The sequence below is a fragment of the Suricata suricatta genome, chromosome 2 (assembly GCF_006229205.1).
Source record: "Suricata suricatta isolate VVHF042 chromosome 2, meerkat_22Aug2017_6uvM2_HiC, whole genome shotgun sequence".
NCBI lineage: Eukaryota > Metazoa > Chordata > Mammalia > Carnivora > Herpestidae > Suricata > Suricata suricatta.
Window position 1 is genome coordinate 108477368 of NC_043701.1, and position 15815 is coordinate 108493182.

Below are 15815 nucleotides of genomic sequence, written 5' to 3' on the forward strand. Positions count from 1 at the left end.
ACTTCCATTTATCTTTACAAAGAAGGAAGATACCAAGTTGATAAATACAGGTATTCTAGAAATCTCCCATTTTCTAAAACCCTCAGAATGGCAAACTTAAATTTTTATATAATTTTCTAAATTTCTAAAGAATAATAAAAAGGGTTATCTTGAGAGCACATCATTTTCCTAAAAATCTTTCAGAAAGAAGAGAAAAGCTGAAGGCCCCATATGAAACATACCAGTACTACACAAAAATATAGTAAATGCTATTCTCAAATTAAAGGAGTTCGGAGTTCTAGAGATAGCAATTTTTATACTTCTAGTACAAAGATCATTTTAAAAAGGGGAAGGTTTTTATTTATTGGGGGGTTAGGGTAGGTAGAGGCAACAATCTGCTAAGAGATTACCACTGCTATCCTTAATTATCAAGTATACACAAACTTGGCACCAACAAAATGTATAATACTGTTATTTCACTGGGGTTTTTTTGTATAACATTGCTATTTTGGGGGCGCCTGGGTGGCTCAGTCAGTTAAGCATCCAGCTTCAGCTCAGGTCATGATCTCACAATTTGTGGGTTCGTGCCCCGTGTCAGGCTGTGCTGACAGCTCAGAGCCAAGAGCCTATCTTCAGATTCTGTGTCTCCCGCTCTCTCTGACCCTCCCCTGCTCACACTGTCTCTGTCTCTCAAAAATAAATAAAAAACATTTAAAAAATTGCGATTTTGTATTATGTTAAAAATTCCTTTCAGTTTACACTGTATATTGGACTAGTACATGAGAAAGAAGTTAAATGTCCACAGAAAAAGGGACTATCTAAAACTATCCACTTGATGTTATACAAAGTACAGTAGAAAGGAAAACTAAAAAAGAAAAACCACGCAAAACAAGCAAAAATTCTACTTTGAATCTGGTTCTAAGAAAACCCACAATCAGTGTTAAAGAAAATAAAGATTCTAACAACCATTGGCTCAAAATGCCTAGAGTAAGTAAAGACACTAAGAGATGAATACACAGGGACAGCTGGGTGAGTCAGTTGAGTGTCCAACTTTGATTTCGGCTCGGGTCATGATTCCAGAGTCATGGGATCAAGCCCTGTGTCAGTCTCCACACTGAGCATGTCTCTCTGCCTTTCTCTGCCCCTCTCCCCTGCTCTCTCTCTCTCTCTAAACTACGAGGTTAAAAGGAATTTTTAAACGTTTTAAAAAAAGAAATGAGGGGCGCCTGGGTGGCTCATTCGGCTAGGCCTCCGACTTCGGCTCAGGTCAGATCTCACGTTCGTGGGTTCGAGCCCGGCATCAGGCCCTGTGCTGACAGCTAGCTCAGAGCCCGGAGCCTGCTTCTGGTTCTGTGTCTCCTTCTTTCTCTGACCCTCCCCCTCTCATGCTCTGTCTCTCTGTATAAAAAAAAAAAAAAAATAAAAATAAAAAAATAAAAAAATAAAAAAATAAATAAATAAAAAGAAATGAATAAACAATTCAATGTATGTTTTTTATAAAGTAAAATAGAACAATGGCTAATATTGATTACCTATAGGGATGAAAACATGTTTGAGATATTCAGCAATGACCAAGTTCACTGACAAAAAATGTAAATTGACAAATTATTTTAAAACCTTAAACATGATTTATCTATTTGGTTGATTGGGATAAATCGAATATATTCTAAATTTGTCTTGATGCCTTTCCAAAGGGATGTCGATATAAATGTCACTCCTTTATATTTATATATTTCAACTTAAATATTAAAAAAACCCAAAAACTATCATAATAGGATTAAACATTTTAGAAAGTAACATGGGAAATAATCACTATTTAATTTCAATGAACAAGTAACTTAAAAACTTTCTCCTGGCATGGGGCACCTGGGTGGCTCAGTCGGTTAAACATCCCACTTCAGCTCAGGTCATAATCTCACAGTTAGTGAGTTCAAGCCCTACATCGGGCTCTGTGCTGGTGGCTCAGAGCCTGGAGCCTGCTTCAGATTCTGTGTGTATGTGTCTCTCTCTGCCATTCCCCTGCTTGCTCTCTGCCTCTCAATAAATAAATAAATAAATAAATAAATAAATAAATAAATAAACGTTAAAAACAATTTTTTTAAATTTCTCTTGGAAGAAACAAAGCAACTTTTCCAAGCTTGCTACTAAGGAGAACCAGGGTATTTCAAATGGCACTTATAGCAGTTTAATTCCTACTTAGAAAGTAAGTAACAGGAGGTAGAAAAAACCAATACATCTTTGTATTAGCAAAGCATAAAACCTTAAAAACAGACACATAGCTTCCAAAGGTCATGACAGACTTCCCAAGTCTGAGTTCTACTTGATTAGAAGTGTTTCTCAAGGGCAACGACTTTTCTCTCTCCACTTTCTAGTGGCTGCAGAACAGAAACAACCTTAAAACCATAACCACTGCTTTTTCAAAGCAGTCATAAAAAACTGGATTTAACGGACACCCTTTATTTCATTATCATTAGCAAAACAGAAAGTCCCAGTATCACAGATAACACAGATCACATCTGTAAGAGAGAGAAAACTGGACTTTATTTTCTAACACAGTCATCTGCATCTTTATGAAAATTCTCATTTGTTTCTTAAGACTTCACAAGTGTGAAGACTTCAGAAATGAGAAAGTTACATATATATTTAAAAAGGGACTACCTACATAAAACACCTCTCCACCTTACATACTATGTCCAAGTTCCACTCCAAAACCATTTCCCATCGATGGACTAGATTTCCTCCCCTCCACTCTCCAACAGAAGACTCTGTTCCCACAATGCTTATTTCTCTCTCCTATATCAATTTTTCTGCCTCTACTATATTGAGTTCTATCAGCATACCACCACCTTGTTTCCCTACTCTGCCTTTGCCGTCAAACAGCCTAGAAAGCTCTATTCTTAGACATTTAGAATGCTCAACTCCTCTAAGTCTCTGTTCAAATGTCATGCCAATGAGGTTATCCTGACCGGCTCATTCAAATTTAGAATCCGCCCATCCCAATCTCTCCTTTTACTGTTCTCCCCTAGCACTGACAAACCTATCATACTGCTTAATTCTCTCTCCTGGTTCCTCTTTCTTGCGCATCTCCCTCATATGAGAATGTATGAGCTCTCAGGGTAGACATCTCATCAATGCCTGTTTTATTCACAGATATATTCCAAGTACCTGAACAGTGCTTGGCACAAGCACAGATATTCAATAAATGTTTGCTGACTAAATAAATGGAACTGAATAGATTTCTTTCTTTCTACTATGGTATTTCTAGTTTTTTTCTCTCTTGAGATCACAAAATGCAAACAAGCAGTTTAAGGTACACAACCAGCATAAAGCACACCATTATATGCACCTAAGACCCCTTTAACTTTTCCTCTTAGAGGAGTTTGGTCAGGAAATAATTTACACAAGACAGTCACTCAATTAACTAATGGAACGAAATAAATGAGCATCAAATGTATCTTAAGGGAGCAAATACAGAGCAAGCAGAGACCCTGCATGCTTTTATTCCTCTCTGACATTGTTGCTTCTTTGGTAGTAAGGAAATATTTGTTTACTTGAGCCAGAATAAAATACTGTACTGTCTTTGTGAAATAACATCTGATGACACCACTGGAAACAAAACTAATTACACAAAAATGTTTACAACCACAGATCAACAGCTAATTACTTCAAGCTGATCACACATCACCATTAATTGTAAATTAATTATGAATCAAGTAAGAAAACTTTTGACAGCAAATGACCAGATGCAAGTAGAAAAGTCAGCTAGGAACTTCAGAGGCTCAATTTTGAAATGTAATTCTGTCTTCAATGATCCTTACTATTTGAGGGAAGTAACTCCGTTTCAAACTTTGTACACTAAATTAAAAAGCTGTTTTTCCCCAATTTTTATCAAGAAGGAACCTAGAATCAAATTCTCCTAAAAATAAAACAGCAAGTACTTAAAAAGTCTTCTAGAATTAATTGTGGTACTGGTTACACAGTCTGTGAATACACTAAACAATGCACACTGTACACTTTTAAAGGGTGAATTATGATATGTTAAAAAAAAATTTTTATAGATCGGCAGACCTGTAAATATCTGACACAAATCACTAGTTCATCAGGGAAACTTTAGCACTGTCAATGAATAAAATCTGTGCCCATAAATAATTGCTATCAAGAATCATTATGAGCCTTATTATGCAATATTCTTTTTCTGAACAGGAAAAAAATAATGGCAAGCACACTGATTTCTTACTGTATCAGCTACACATATACTTTTGTCAGTCGACTGGAAAATATTTTTGAGAGGATGAGGATACACAAGTATTTCTGTAATTTCAGACACTCTACTTTTTAGGCAGAATAAAAAAAAGCATCTGTATACAATGACTAACTTAAGGGCAAAATTCAATCAACTTATACACTGATCAAATGATCAGCAACTTGCTTTACAAAATTAGAGAATGATAATCTTACGAAAATACCTGAATACGTTAAAATTAACTAAAGGTAGAATATAAATAAAATTCATTTGAAGGAAGGTGTCAAAAATCATCAATTTTGGAATAGCTGGAGGCTGATTTACTGGTATATGGATTAACAATTGTTAAAAGAGAATAAATGTGGTGATACACTAATGCAACAATGGAGTCTGGGGAATCCTGGGAAGAGATAAACTCATTCATCTTTGCACAAAACTGAATTTTAAATGACAATCAGAAAACGAAAATGAAGACTTTTTTAGCTGAGTAGTGTAAGAAGAAATGAAGGTCAGATAAATGACCTTAAGGCCCAAGTCCAAGACTTTGTTGTAGAAAATCACTCAGAAAGGGGAGAAAGAACTCTGAGAAGTATAATTAAGAAGGGCACTTCCAACTGTGGTACTTGCCTGTAGTGCCTACACACTGCAGCGTAAAACGCTGACAAACAAGAACATCATGTGTCCTGGCAGTGAGAATGACCACAAAAATGAGGGGGAAGGAACAGCAAGCAAACCAAGATTATGATGAGCAGGGCTTCATTTCTTTCAATAGTTAATTCTCAACCTTTGATCTGCCTTCATACATCACACAGATGCAATATAATCCCAACAGCAAGTCTTTCATGATTCACAACAAGCTAATCACAGACTTTGTAGATCACTCTAGGTGATATTCTAAGAACTATCTTTAAGTTTATTTTTAACCCATCTAGATGACAGTTGAAGAAAGGTAAAACACGTCTAAATATTAGATGCCATCTTTTTCAAAATTTAAAAAGAATTTTTGATAAATACAGGAACAGTTTATCCTAAACTATATATAATACAAAATAATACAGAAATGCTATTTTTAAAAATTCAAATACAGGGGTGCCTGGGTGGCTCAGTCGGTTAAGCAGTGGACTCCAGCTCAGGTCATGAACTTGTGGTTCACAAGTTCAAGCTCTGTGACAGCTCAGAGCTTGGAGCCTGCTTTGGACTCTGTTTCCATCTTTCTCTGCCTCTCTCTCTTTGTCTCCCTCTCTGTCTCTCTGGAAAATAAATTTTAAAAAAATTTAAAAGAAACATAAAAAAATAAAGATAAAAATTCAAATATAGCCAAGACCAGTTCAACCTATCAGACATAAACACTAAGTAAGGAGAATTTTTATAATCTCACATATAAACACATTTTATGAGTGAAGTCATGTTACATACCAGTATTTCAAAAAATTTTTCATTCAATTCATGATGTTGAATGTATCTAGTATTTACACAGTGCTTCCTATATAAAAACTTTAAGAAGGGATTTAGGGGCGCCTGGGTGGCTCAGTCGGTTGAGCGTCCAGCTTTGGCTCAGGTCACGATCTCATGGTTTGTGGGTTCGAGCCCCACGTCAGGCTCTGTGCTGACAGCTAGCTCAGCCTGGAGCCTGCTTCAGATTCTGTGTCTCCTTCTCTCTCTGACCCTCCCCTGCTCGCTCGCTCGCGCTCTCTCTCTCTCTCTCTCCCTCTCTCTCTCTCTCTCTCTCTCAAAAATAAATGAAAAAAAAAAAAAAGAACTGATTTAATCTTTACAACAACTCTGAAAGATAGACGATACTATTATCTTAATTTTACAGATGAGAAAATTGAGGCATGAAAAGACTAATAATATGCCCAAGGTTATATAGCAAGGAAGTGGCAGAAACAGTTATTCACACCCAGGTCACCTAACTCCACAGCTGACACTCTTAACAACTGAGCCACACTGTCAAAGCTAGAAGAGAAGTAGAAATCGTCACTAATGAAACAATTTTACATTTAATACACCCACCTCACTGTTCTGACATCATCACTCATAATTAGAAGTTGACTACTGAACTATGGGAAGACTAATGAGCAATGGTAGATAAAAATTTTTCAAATACAATTGAAATCATTAATTTTCAAATAGATATCAAAAGATTCATCTTGTAAGTGATTCAGCTTATAAGTACAATATAACAGCCCTCGAGAAAAAGTGGTAACATTATTAGATCACAATAACATCTAATAATCACAAAAGTACTCTTTCATATGAATAATGCCATCATACATTTTTCATTTATTTTTATTTTTGGATAGAATATTTCAAATTTTCAATGTCATATGCACAAGAGTAAATAATAGTTATGCCCTGAGTACCCTAAAAATAATCAAGTCATCAGCAAACTAAATCACAGATGAGAGAAATTATTCACTTAGTAATTTAAAAAAAAAATCTTAAAATATCATCAAGTAAAGAAAGGAAAAAGGCATGGCCTGAATCACAACTACAGTAGAAAAATACTATTATCAAATATTTTTTCAATGCAAGGATCAGTCTTTCCATTTTCTCCCTCAAATGAGTCAGTATTTACTTACTGTTAAAACTAATTGAAGTACTACTCTACCTAAATAAGAGTCAATCCAATGACTAGGAAAAGGTTCATGGAGCATGGATGAGTTCAAGTCCTGGTCCTTTCCTTCCTGTGTTCCTTGGAGTACTCATTGGGGATGAGGACAATTTGCCCAATTTTTAGCACAGGTAAAGCAATATTTAGCTTCAGGAGTTTGCTGTAAGGCTGCAAGTAAGTAACAGGAGACGTAGCGTGTGCCCAATTTTGGTCTCTAAAGCTCTGCCACAATTAGACTTAATGTCTGACTCTAAATACTGAATGAAAGCATTCACTTATACTAAAGATTTCAATAATTCAACTATTTTTAACAGCTACTCTGACAAGATTTGGGCTTAGACTCATTAAAAATTTGTTAATTTTATCCAAGCAAGATGTCCAACACTGTTTATGAAACAACCTCCAATGGAGTAAATTAAAAACCTGCCTCTTCCAATTCTCTTCTCCTGCTTCTGTGGAGGCGACTATGTTTTTACTATTTTAGTTATTTGAGAGTTTACTACCTTATCTCTAAATAATATTCTTATACTGGTATTTTACAGTTTAGACATTATTCTGTTGACTTCCTATTGTCAGTATAACTCAACTTTTATGTTTAAGCCACCTCCTCACCCTCCATCCTATATTAAGTTTTCCTTTCTTTGATCATTTTCAGGGGGAGTTACTTAATGCCTTTGCTATTTTTTCTCTATTTGTTATCATCTGATCTTTAATTTCCTCCCAATGTTCCATAAGATCAGCTAATCAAGTCCTCCTTTTTAACAGAGACTTCCATTCCTCCATTCTGCATTCTACAGACAACCAGCATCTGGTGTTAATATGGAGAAGTCTGATGCCATTCTGCTTCCCAATCCTTTACTATAAATTATTTTTCTTTTGGCAACTGTTTGAAGACTGTTTCTTTATCCCTGATGACCCCTTTGATCCTGTGATCCCTTTTAATTTAGAGCCTTTGGAGCCTAAGTACATCCCATTAAAAGCAATTTGTTAGGTATAATATATGTGACAACTGTAAGACATAAAAATAAGCGATGGTTTCTGTCAAGGAGATTATTAGGAAGAGAAAACAAATACTACAATAACAACAACAGGTGAAATATTGTCTTTGACATGAGATAAATGCACAGAGTTTAGAGGGTTCAGAGGAAAGAAAACACATGTGTTTTCAAGGAAGGAGCTGGGAGACACAAAAAGTTCACATAAAGGTGGGAGCATTTCTGCTGGAGGATTGGATGTGTGAGACAATGACATGTAGGGTGGCATCTGAGAAAGAAAAAAAACGAGCATGACTAAGCATGGTATCAGGAGAACAAAGGCTGTATTCAGCAAATACTGACCAGAGCATCAAGATACATGTAGGGAGAAATGGCAGGCAGATAATACACCTGTTAAGGCTGGCTGAGCACGGAGAATCCCAAGCACCCGTGCTAAGGAGTCTGAAATTACTATTAGATCCAGTAAGCATTCTGCAAATTACAACTTAAAATTAATAACTATTAAAACAATACAAGAAGGAGAAATGAATTCAGGTTCAACTAACAGTTATGAAAATGGACTTACATATGATTAGATCTTCTTCCTCTATTTGTTTTCTTTCCTATGACTGGAGTGCCAAAATGTTCAGGGTTGGTGAGTGGGAGCTGGTCTAATGTCTGTGGGTAAGAACATAAACCCAGCAAAGTTATTACATTGCAAGTTCTTTTTCCTTTTTAAACCAAATCAGCTTAAGAATATGTTTATCAGATTTTAAGATTAAAAGCTGCCCCCAAGGAACACTAAAATACAACTTTCTTAAAGATAGAAAACTGTCATTTCAAAGATAGCAAAATCAAGATGAATGAGCCCATTACTGGAAAAAACAAAAAAGAAAGTGAAAAGAAATTTAGTTCTTTCTACATAGTTTCATTATCTATTAGAAGGCTGACAGACTTCTAATAATAATTAAAATACAAAACACTAGAAAATAGATTTCAGAGATTAAAAACACCTGTGTGTAAGGACCTAACACCTAAACTGGGGCCACTGCTACTCAGATTTCTCTTTGTTCAAAGGGAATCATAATCCACAATATAGAAAAAGTAACAAACTCAGATTTCCCTTTGTTCAAAGGGAATCATAATCCACAATATCGAAAAAGTAACATAATCATCCAAAAACACACACCAATTGCTTGGAAAAAGACTTTAGATAGGCTGTATTACTACTTTGCAAACATCTTCTGTAATAAACTTTTTTTTAAGAAAATATAAAACTTAGCTATTTTACATTTAATTTCCCTTTCCTTTTTAATCTGCAAACATCCAATACAGTGCTTGGTATGAAGATAATGATCAATAATTAAACATTTCTTATTGTCAACTGACAGTTCATACCCTTTGTCCCTCACCCCATCCTAAAGCAATAATTTCCAAGTGAGGACCTGGTTACTGGTTAAAAGCAGAATGAAGAAAAAAAGAATTTTGGATGATTCCTTGCATTTCTCAATATCAGATATGTCTTAGATTTTTCTTGCCATTATTTTCTGAAAAGGTTTCTACATCTAAAAAGTTAAGGTAGCAATCTAAGGACACTACCCCAACTAACTTCATTCTGAGTATCCATTTTTCTGCAGTTTTAAGATCTTCCACACAGCTATTCCTTTCATCCCTCCAGTAGAAACTTTGCTGTTAAAGATAATGTCAGGAATGCCAAGGGAACTAAAGATCCTAGAAAAACTGTCAGGATAGACATAAGGGTGAGTAAGTACTTAGGATAAAGACTTCTCAAAGTTATAAATGAGGGTTTACATGAAAGAGTATACACCAACTTACATTTCTTTTTTTTCAGATGAGATAGCTAAGGGCACCTGGGTGGCTCAGTCAGTTAAGAGTCACAATCTCACGGTTCATGAGTTCGAGCCCCGCGTCAGGCTTTGGGCTGACAGCTCAGAACCTGGAGCCTGGAGCCTGCTTCAGATTCTCTTTCCCCCTCTCTCTGCCCTCCCCTGCTCACTCTTTATCTCTCAAATATAAATAAATCTTAAAAAAATAAAAAGATGAGATAGCTAAATATAAACTAATGTTAATATTTAAAAGGAAATTTTTAGTTTTTATTTTTAAAACAAGTAATTTTGTCAAAACAATGATGAATTAAAATATGAAAGGGGGAAGCATATTAATAATGTTTTATTTAACTTAAGTAAATATATTTGAGATATAACTGTGTGTCCAACAACAAAGAATATTGGTAAAGGTAAAAGGTACTACCCATAAAACATGAAGTAAAGAACAATTCCTTCAAAAGATAGACAAAATTCTAACTTTTATAGGGCATAAAATCTAATCTTACAAATTTAGTTTGTTTAGTGTGTTTAAATTGGGCATTTAAAAAATATATGGAGACAAAAGTTGGTCCAAATACAACAATTTGCCAAACAAAAACTCTTCAGAAGCCACTTGTCATTAATCCCTAATTACCCTCCCCATGGGCAAAAATTTCAAAGTACTGTATTTTGTAAAGAGAGGAAATAAATTAATCTGGGTTCACTTTCTGCCAAGCTAAGGGGACTAAATGCCCCACCTTACTCCCTACAATTAAAGTTGCTCTCCTGAAAGCAGAGATTTCTATTCAGTACTGTGATTTCTATTCCAAGCATCTGCTAGTCACAGGAAAGAAAATGCCCAGGATTTCTGGTTTCTCTCCCTATGTAATAAAGACTTAGAACAAAAGAAACCGTATCTGTCCCTGGCTTCCAATCATGCCCAGGGAAGTAGGATCACGTCTAACACAAGTGACAGACAGAAGACTGAGATGAGGGTAGAATCTGTTTGTAAAACCCCTGGCTATATTAAAGGCTAAAAGAAAATTCCACAGGCCTGGGGGAAACATTACTATATCCTGATTACCTAAATGGGCTGCAGGGAATAAGGAGCTAAGATTTTACGTCACTTTCTTTAGTTTTCACCTGCATGGAGGAAATGCACAGAGAATATCAGCTGGTGAAACTACTTCTGGATGATATTCAAATTATGAATGTCCTCTAGAAATGCCCAAACCCTCAGGCAGTGGGCAACATCCTTACGAAGGTGGTTACCGTAGAACCAGTGATTTTAGTGCTGGAATTCAGAGGACTGAAGTGCTACTGTGATCTCTTATCATGGAAATCTTGAATTTAAATCTTTGTTTAAGAATGTAGCTTATTAATGGAATTACTGACCCCCAATTATGCCAGTATGTTGTTACTTTTTGCTCAAAGGCTGAAGTTATTACTAGTAACAATGCTCTGAGTGATCTCTAAAAAAATTTAAAAAATTTTTTGAGAATATCAAAAATAACAAATAAAGGGAAAGAATATATAGATGGCAGATTAAATACACTCCTGGCCATGTTACCACATAAATCAATACATTCATAATTTCAAAATATCTGACTGTTTGATTACTGCTTTTTCTTCCCCAACAGATGGTAAATTACTCCCAGGATAAATTCCAGGGCTCCTTGGCTTATCCTTGTGTCTAGTACAGAACGCAGCACCTGATTTAGGAGAAGGGGGTTAAGGGACAGGACACCAATAATCTGAGTACCCTCCAGCAAAACATGAAATCTAACACATATAGACACACACAGTAAAAGTGATCCTCCTTGAAGGTAAGAAGGATACACTGGGCTATTTGCTCATATTGCTTCAGCCTTTACACATAACTGTCTTATGAACTATAAAATTCTCCTAACAAAAATATTTTAGCTATTTCTCTGAATTAAATAAGGCACTTGCCTTCACTTAGCAGATTAAAATCATGTCTTCAGGCTCCCATATTCACTGATGTATGAGAACTGTACACGTTCTAAGAGAAATGAAATTATTTCTAAGAATTACATAAACTTTGGGGTTCCTGGCTGGCTCAGTCAGAATAGTGTGAGACTCTTAATCTTGGGGTCATAAATTCAAGCTCCATGTTGGGTGTAGAGATTACTTCAATAAATAAAACTTAAAAAAAAAAAAGGAACTCTATAAACTTATAAAGAATTGTTACTTCATCAGTCGGTGCAAGAAGCCAAATTCACTGCGAATTTTAAAGTGTATTTCCTATATCTGAATCTTCACAATTAATTCAACAAATATTTACTGAAGGCTTCTGTGTAGAAAACACTCTTGGGAAAAGAAGAGCCATCAAAAGATGACAAAAATATGCCTATTATCCCAAACAGCTTAAAATCTTACAAGGAAAATAAGAAAAGTAATTTAAAAATATCAAATAAGAGTAAGAGAAGCACCAAAGGGTCAAAAGAAGAAAGGGATCAAATTTGGGCAAATTTGGTTAGAAACCTCATGAAAGACATCATATTATTAAGAGGAGCAGTGGTGGGCTGAAACCAAGAAAAGAATATGAACCATAGGGGCGCCTGTGTGGCTCAGTCAGCTAAGCATCCAACTTCAGTTCAAGTCATGACCTCACAATCCCTGGATTCGAGTCCTGCATCAGGTTCTGTGCTGACAGCTCAGAGCCTGGAGCCTGCTTCAGATTCTGTGTCTCCCTCTCTCTCTGCCCCTCCCCTGCTTGCAATCTGTCTTTCTCTCAAAGACATAAAAAAAAAAAATTAAAAAAAAAAAAAAGAATATGAACCATAATTTGAAAACACCAAGCAGTCTTCTAAGACAGAAGGAAAGGGAAATGGGGAAATGAGGCACCTGGCTGGCTCAGTCGGTGGAGCACACAACTCTTAATCTTGGGGTTGTGAGTTCCAGCCCACTATGGGTATAAAGAGTACTTAAAAGTAAAATCAGGGGAGGAGAGGGAAGGGGGGGAGGGGAGGAAAGGAAAGGAAGGACAGAGAAAAGGTCCAATAGGAAACTGAAAAAATAGGCTGGAATCGTAATACACAGAACCTGCCCAAATTCTGAACTGGAATAATAATTCAATTATTAAAAAGAAAAGAAAATATTTTCAAAAGAAGAGAACACAAAATAAAGTCTAATAGTTTAATAAATAATATTAATATGTCCCCAAGGAGGGGCATGTGGGTGGCTCAGTCGGTTAAGCATCTGGCTCTTGATTTTGGCTCAGGCCATGATCTCACAGTTCATGAGACTGAGCCCCATGTCAGGCTCTGTGCTGATAGTGCAGAGTCTGTTTAGGATTCTCTCTCTCCCAGTCTCTCTCTGCCCCTCCCTCACACATGTTTTCCCTCCCTCCCTCCCTCGAAACAAACAAACAAACAAACAAGCAAAACAAAATAAAATATCCCCCCCAAAACACTATTCTAATGACAAGAAAAAAAAGAAATGATGGTTTGGCCATGTTATGTATTAATTAATATTCAGAGACTAGATTAGAAAATATAACACTTTAATTATATGCCTTCTTAAAATTCTAGGTTGCAAGCTACTAATTTATAGAACTTTGTGAACCCTCCCTCCATTCCCAATAACTTAACACCCACCCTTCAATTCTAGACCAGGGCTTTGGTACTAGAAAATACTGGCTTGGGAACCAGCTCTCCCCATCAGTTTCATCATCTGTAAATTGAAAATAATAACGCCATCTATTTCATAATGTCGTTAATGTGATGATGTACATAAAGCAGTGAGCAAAGTCCCTGGCAAATATAAGCACTTCATTTATTCATCCAACTACAAATTATTCAGTTCCAACTCTATGCCAGGCACTGTTCTAGGAACTGGAAACAAGTGGTGAAGAAAACATAAAATACATGTCCTTGTGACACATTCTGGCAAGAAAGGCAGACAATAAATGAGTAACTAAGCACATATACATATTCTGATGTCAGAGAATGATACATGACTATATAAAGAAAAGTAAATCAACCGAAAAAGATTAAGAGGAATGAAAGGGCCAATTTCAGAAAGGTGAATATGGCAAGGCCTCTTTGAGGACAGGCTATAAGAATGTTAGCTAGTAGTGGTAATAAGGGATTGCTTATAGTTTCTACTCCTTTAATGATGATGGGGTTCAAGTAGATTATTAATCAAACATCTATGGGGCACCGGGGTGGCTTGGTTGGTCAAGTATCCAACTCTTGATTTCAGCTCAGGTCATGATCTCACGGTTTGTGAGACTCAGCCCCACATCGGGCTCTGACCTGACAGCACAGGGCTTGCTTGGGATTTTCACCCTCTCTCTCTACCCCTCCCCTGCTCACTTTCTCTCTCAAAGATAAACATTAAAAAAAATCAGACATCTATTTTTTTACAATCATTTACAAATTAGAGTCTACATAAAAGTTACCTGAAGATAATAGTCAAACAAGCTTACTGCATTTTCTCTGTAGGCAAACGCTAAAATATTCTTACACACACACACACACACACACACACACACACACACACACACACACACACACACACAAGCATCACCCAGTACTCAAACACAAGGCTTAAGACAGGATTCACAGATGACATGATAATGGTATTACGTATTAGTGAATTTTCCTAATCAACAAGCAAGTTGCTTGAGTTGAGAAAGAAGAATATGCTCCCCCTGATACAAAATATTAAGACACAGTCGTTCATTGAGTGATGACTTACTTCACTCTCAGCAAAATGCCTCTCCCCCTTCAGGCACAGAGACGACCGCCGCAGCGTCTTCTCATCGCCATCGTCAAAAACTGCAAGGAAGCAAAATTGGAAACTATGAAAAAGAATTTTCAAAGGTTTCAAAGGTTAACTCATTTAATTTTCTGAGTGCAAACAGAACTACAGTTTAAGAAGATTACACTTGAACTTCAGTTCACATTTTAGGTTTTCGAAATGACAACTTTAAATTCTAAAGTATCTTTTCCAATTTCTAGTGATAAAGAAACAATATAGCTGAAATGAAAACATATTTCCTGACTCAGAAAACACCAAATAAAAATGAGAAGTTAGCACTGTAGGAATAAACTATTTAAATGCTAATTAACCCATCACAATACGGTAAAGGACAGGCAGGTTTTCCACCTGGGAAATACAGACAGATTTACAAAAACAAACAAACAAACAAAACAAAAAACAAGAACGAGGACAAATTTGTATATTCAGAATGCCCCTAAAAAATTACTCTGTTTTTACTATTTGAAGCAGGGTTTTTAAACCTGAGCACTACTAATATTTGGCGGCAGAGTAATTTGTTGTCATGAGAAGCTACTCTGAGCACTACAGGCTACTTAGCAGCATGCCTGGCCTCTAGCCACTAGATGCCACTAGTGGCTTCCCAGTTGTGACAACCAAAAATGTCTCCAGACACTGCCAAAAGTTCCCTGGGTGACAAATCTGCTTGCAATGAAAACAACTTAAAGTACTAAAATGTACCAGCAAATTTACTGTAAGTTCATAAATATACAGAAGATACATATATTTTATAATTTTAGCATATTCTGACATTCCTCACAAAGTATGAGCAAAAACTAACCCTATTTTAAATCAAGTTACTAGGCTTTTATTTTAGAAACAGCAGTTTTTGCCCGAGTAACAAAATAAGTTCATATATATTAAATGAGACTTTACATACAGGAGACTGGATAAATAAGTACATTTTTTAAGTCATGTAACTAAAATATTAAATGATAAAAATGCCACATTTATGAGACAGACAACCACACGTAATTACCACCCAACTTACTCCCCAGAATTGCTCACAGTCCTGTAACCTAAAGTCAGATTTTCCCATCTCAAATTAAAATGTCCCCTCTCCAAGCTTTTTCCTCATTCCACAAAAACAAAAAAACTCAACTATACTATTTCAAAGTTCCATCAAATTTTAACATCATCAGACATTTTAACTAGGTGTTTACTTTCCTCTATGAGGTCATTAAAGAATAAGAATTATTCCCATTTGATAAATAATGCCAGGATATTCGGCTACCAATTTGGGAGATCAGGGAAATCTGACATTTCAAAATGTTCAAAAACCTATAGGTAAAATAAAAAGCTATTTCCAAAACAAAAATAAAACTATAAACTGAAGAATACACTGGAAAATAAATTTATAAAACTGACGGAAG

General features: G+C 35.9%; 1 protein-coding gene across 7 annotated transcripts in view; it reads right to left on the reverse strand.

Moving 5' to 3' along the window:
• The window catches only part of ARID4B (AT-rich interaction domain 4B), a 147295-nt gene that overhangs the window by 59915 nt on the left and 71565 nt on the right, over window positions 1–15815 (reverse strand). For all 7 annotated transcript variants that reach the window (XM_029931524.1, XM_029931498.1, XM_029931506.1 and 4 more), the window contains exons 6-7: window positions 14362–14441; window positions 8397–8488 (exon numbers count right to left, since the gene is read on the reverse strand). In XM_029931524.1, the coding sequence (XP_029787384.1) occupies window positions 8397–8488; window positions 14362–14441 (172 nt within the window). The remainder of the gene's footprint in view (window positions 1–8396; window positions 8489–14361; window positions 14442–15815) is intronic.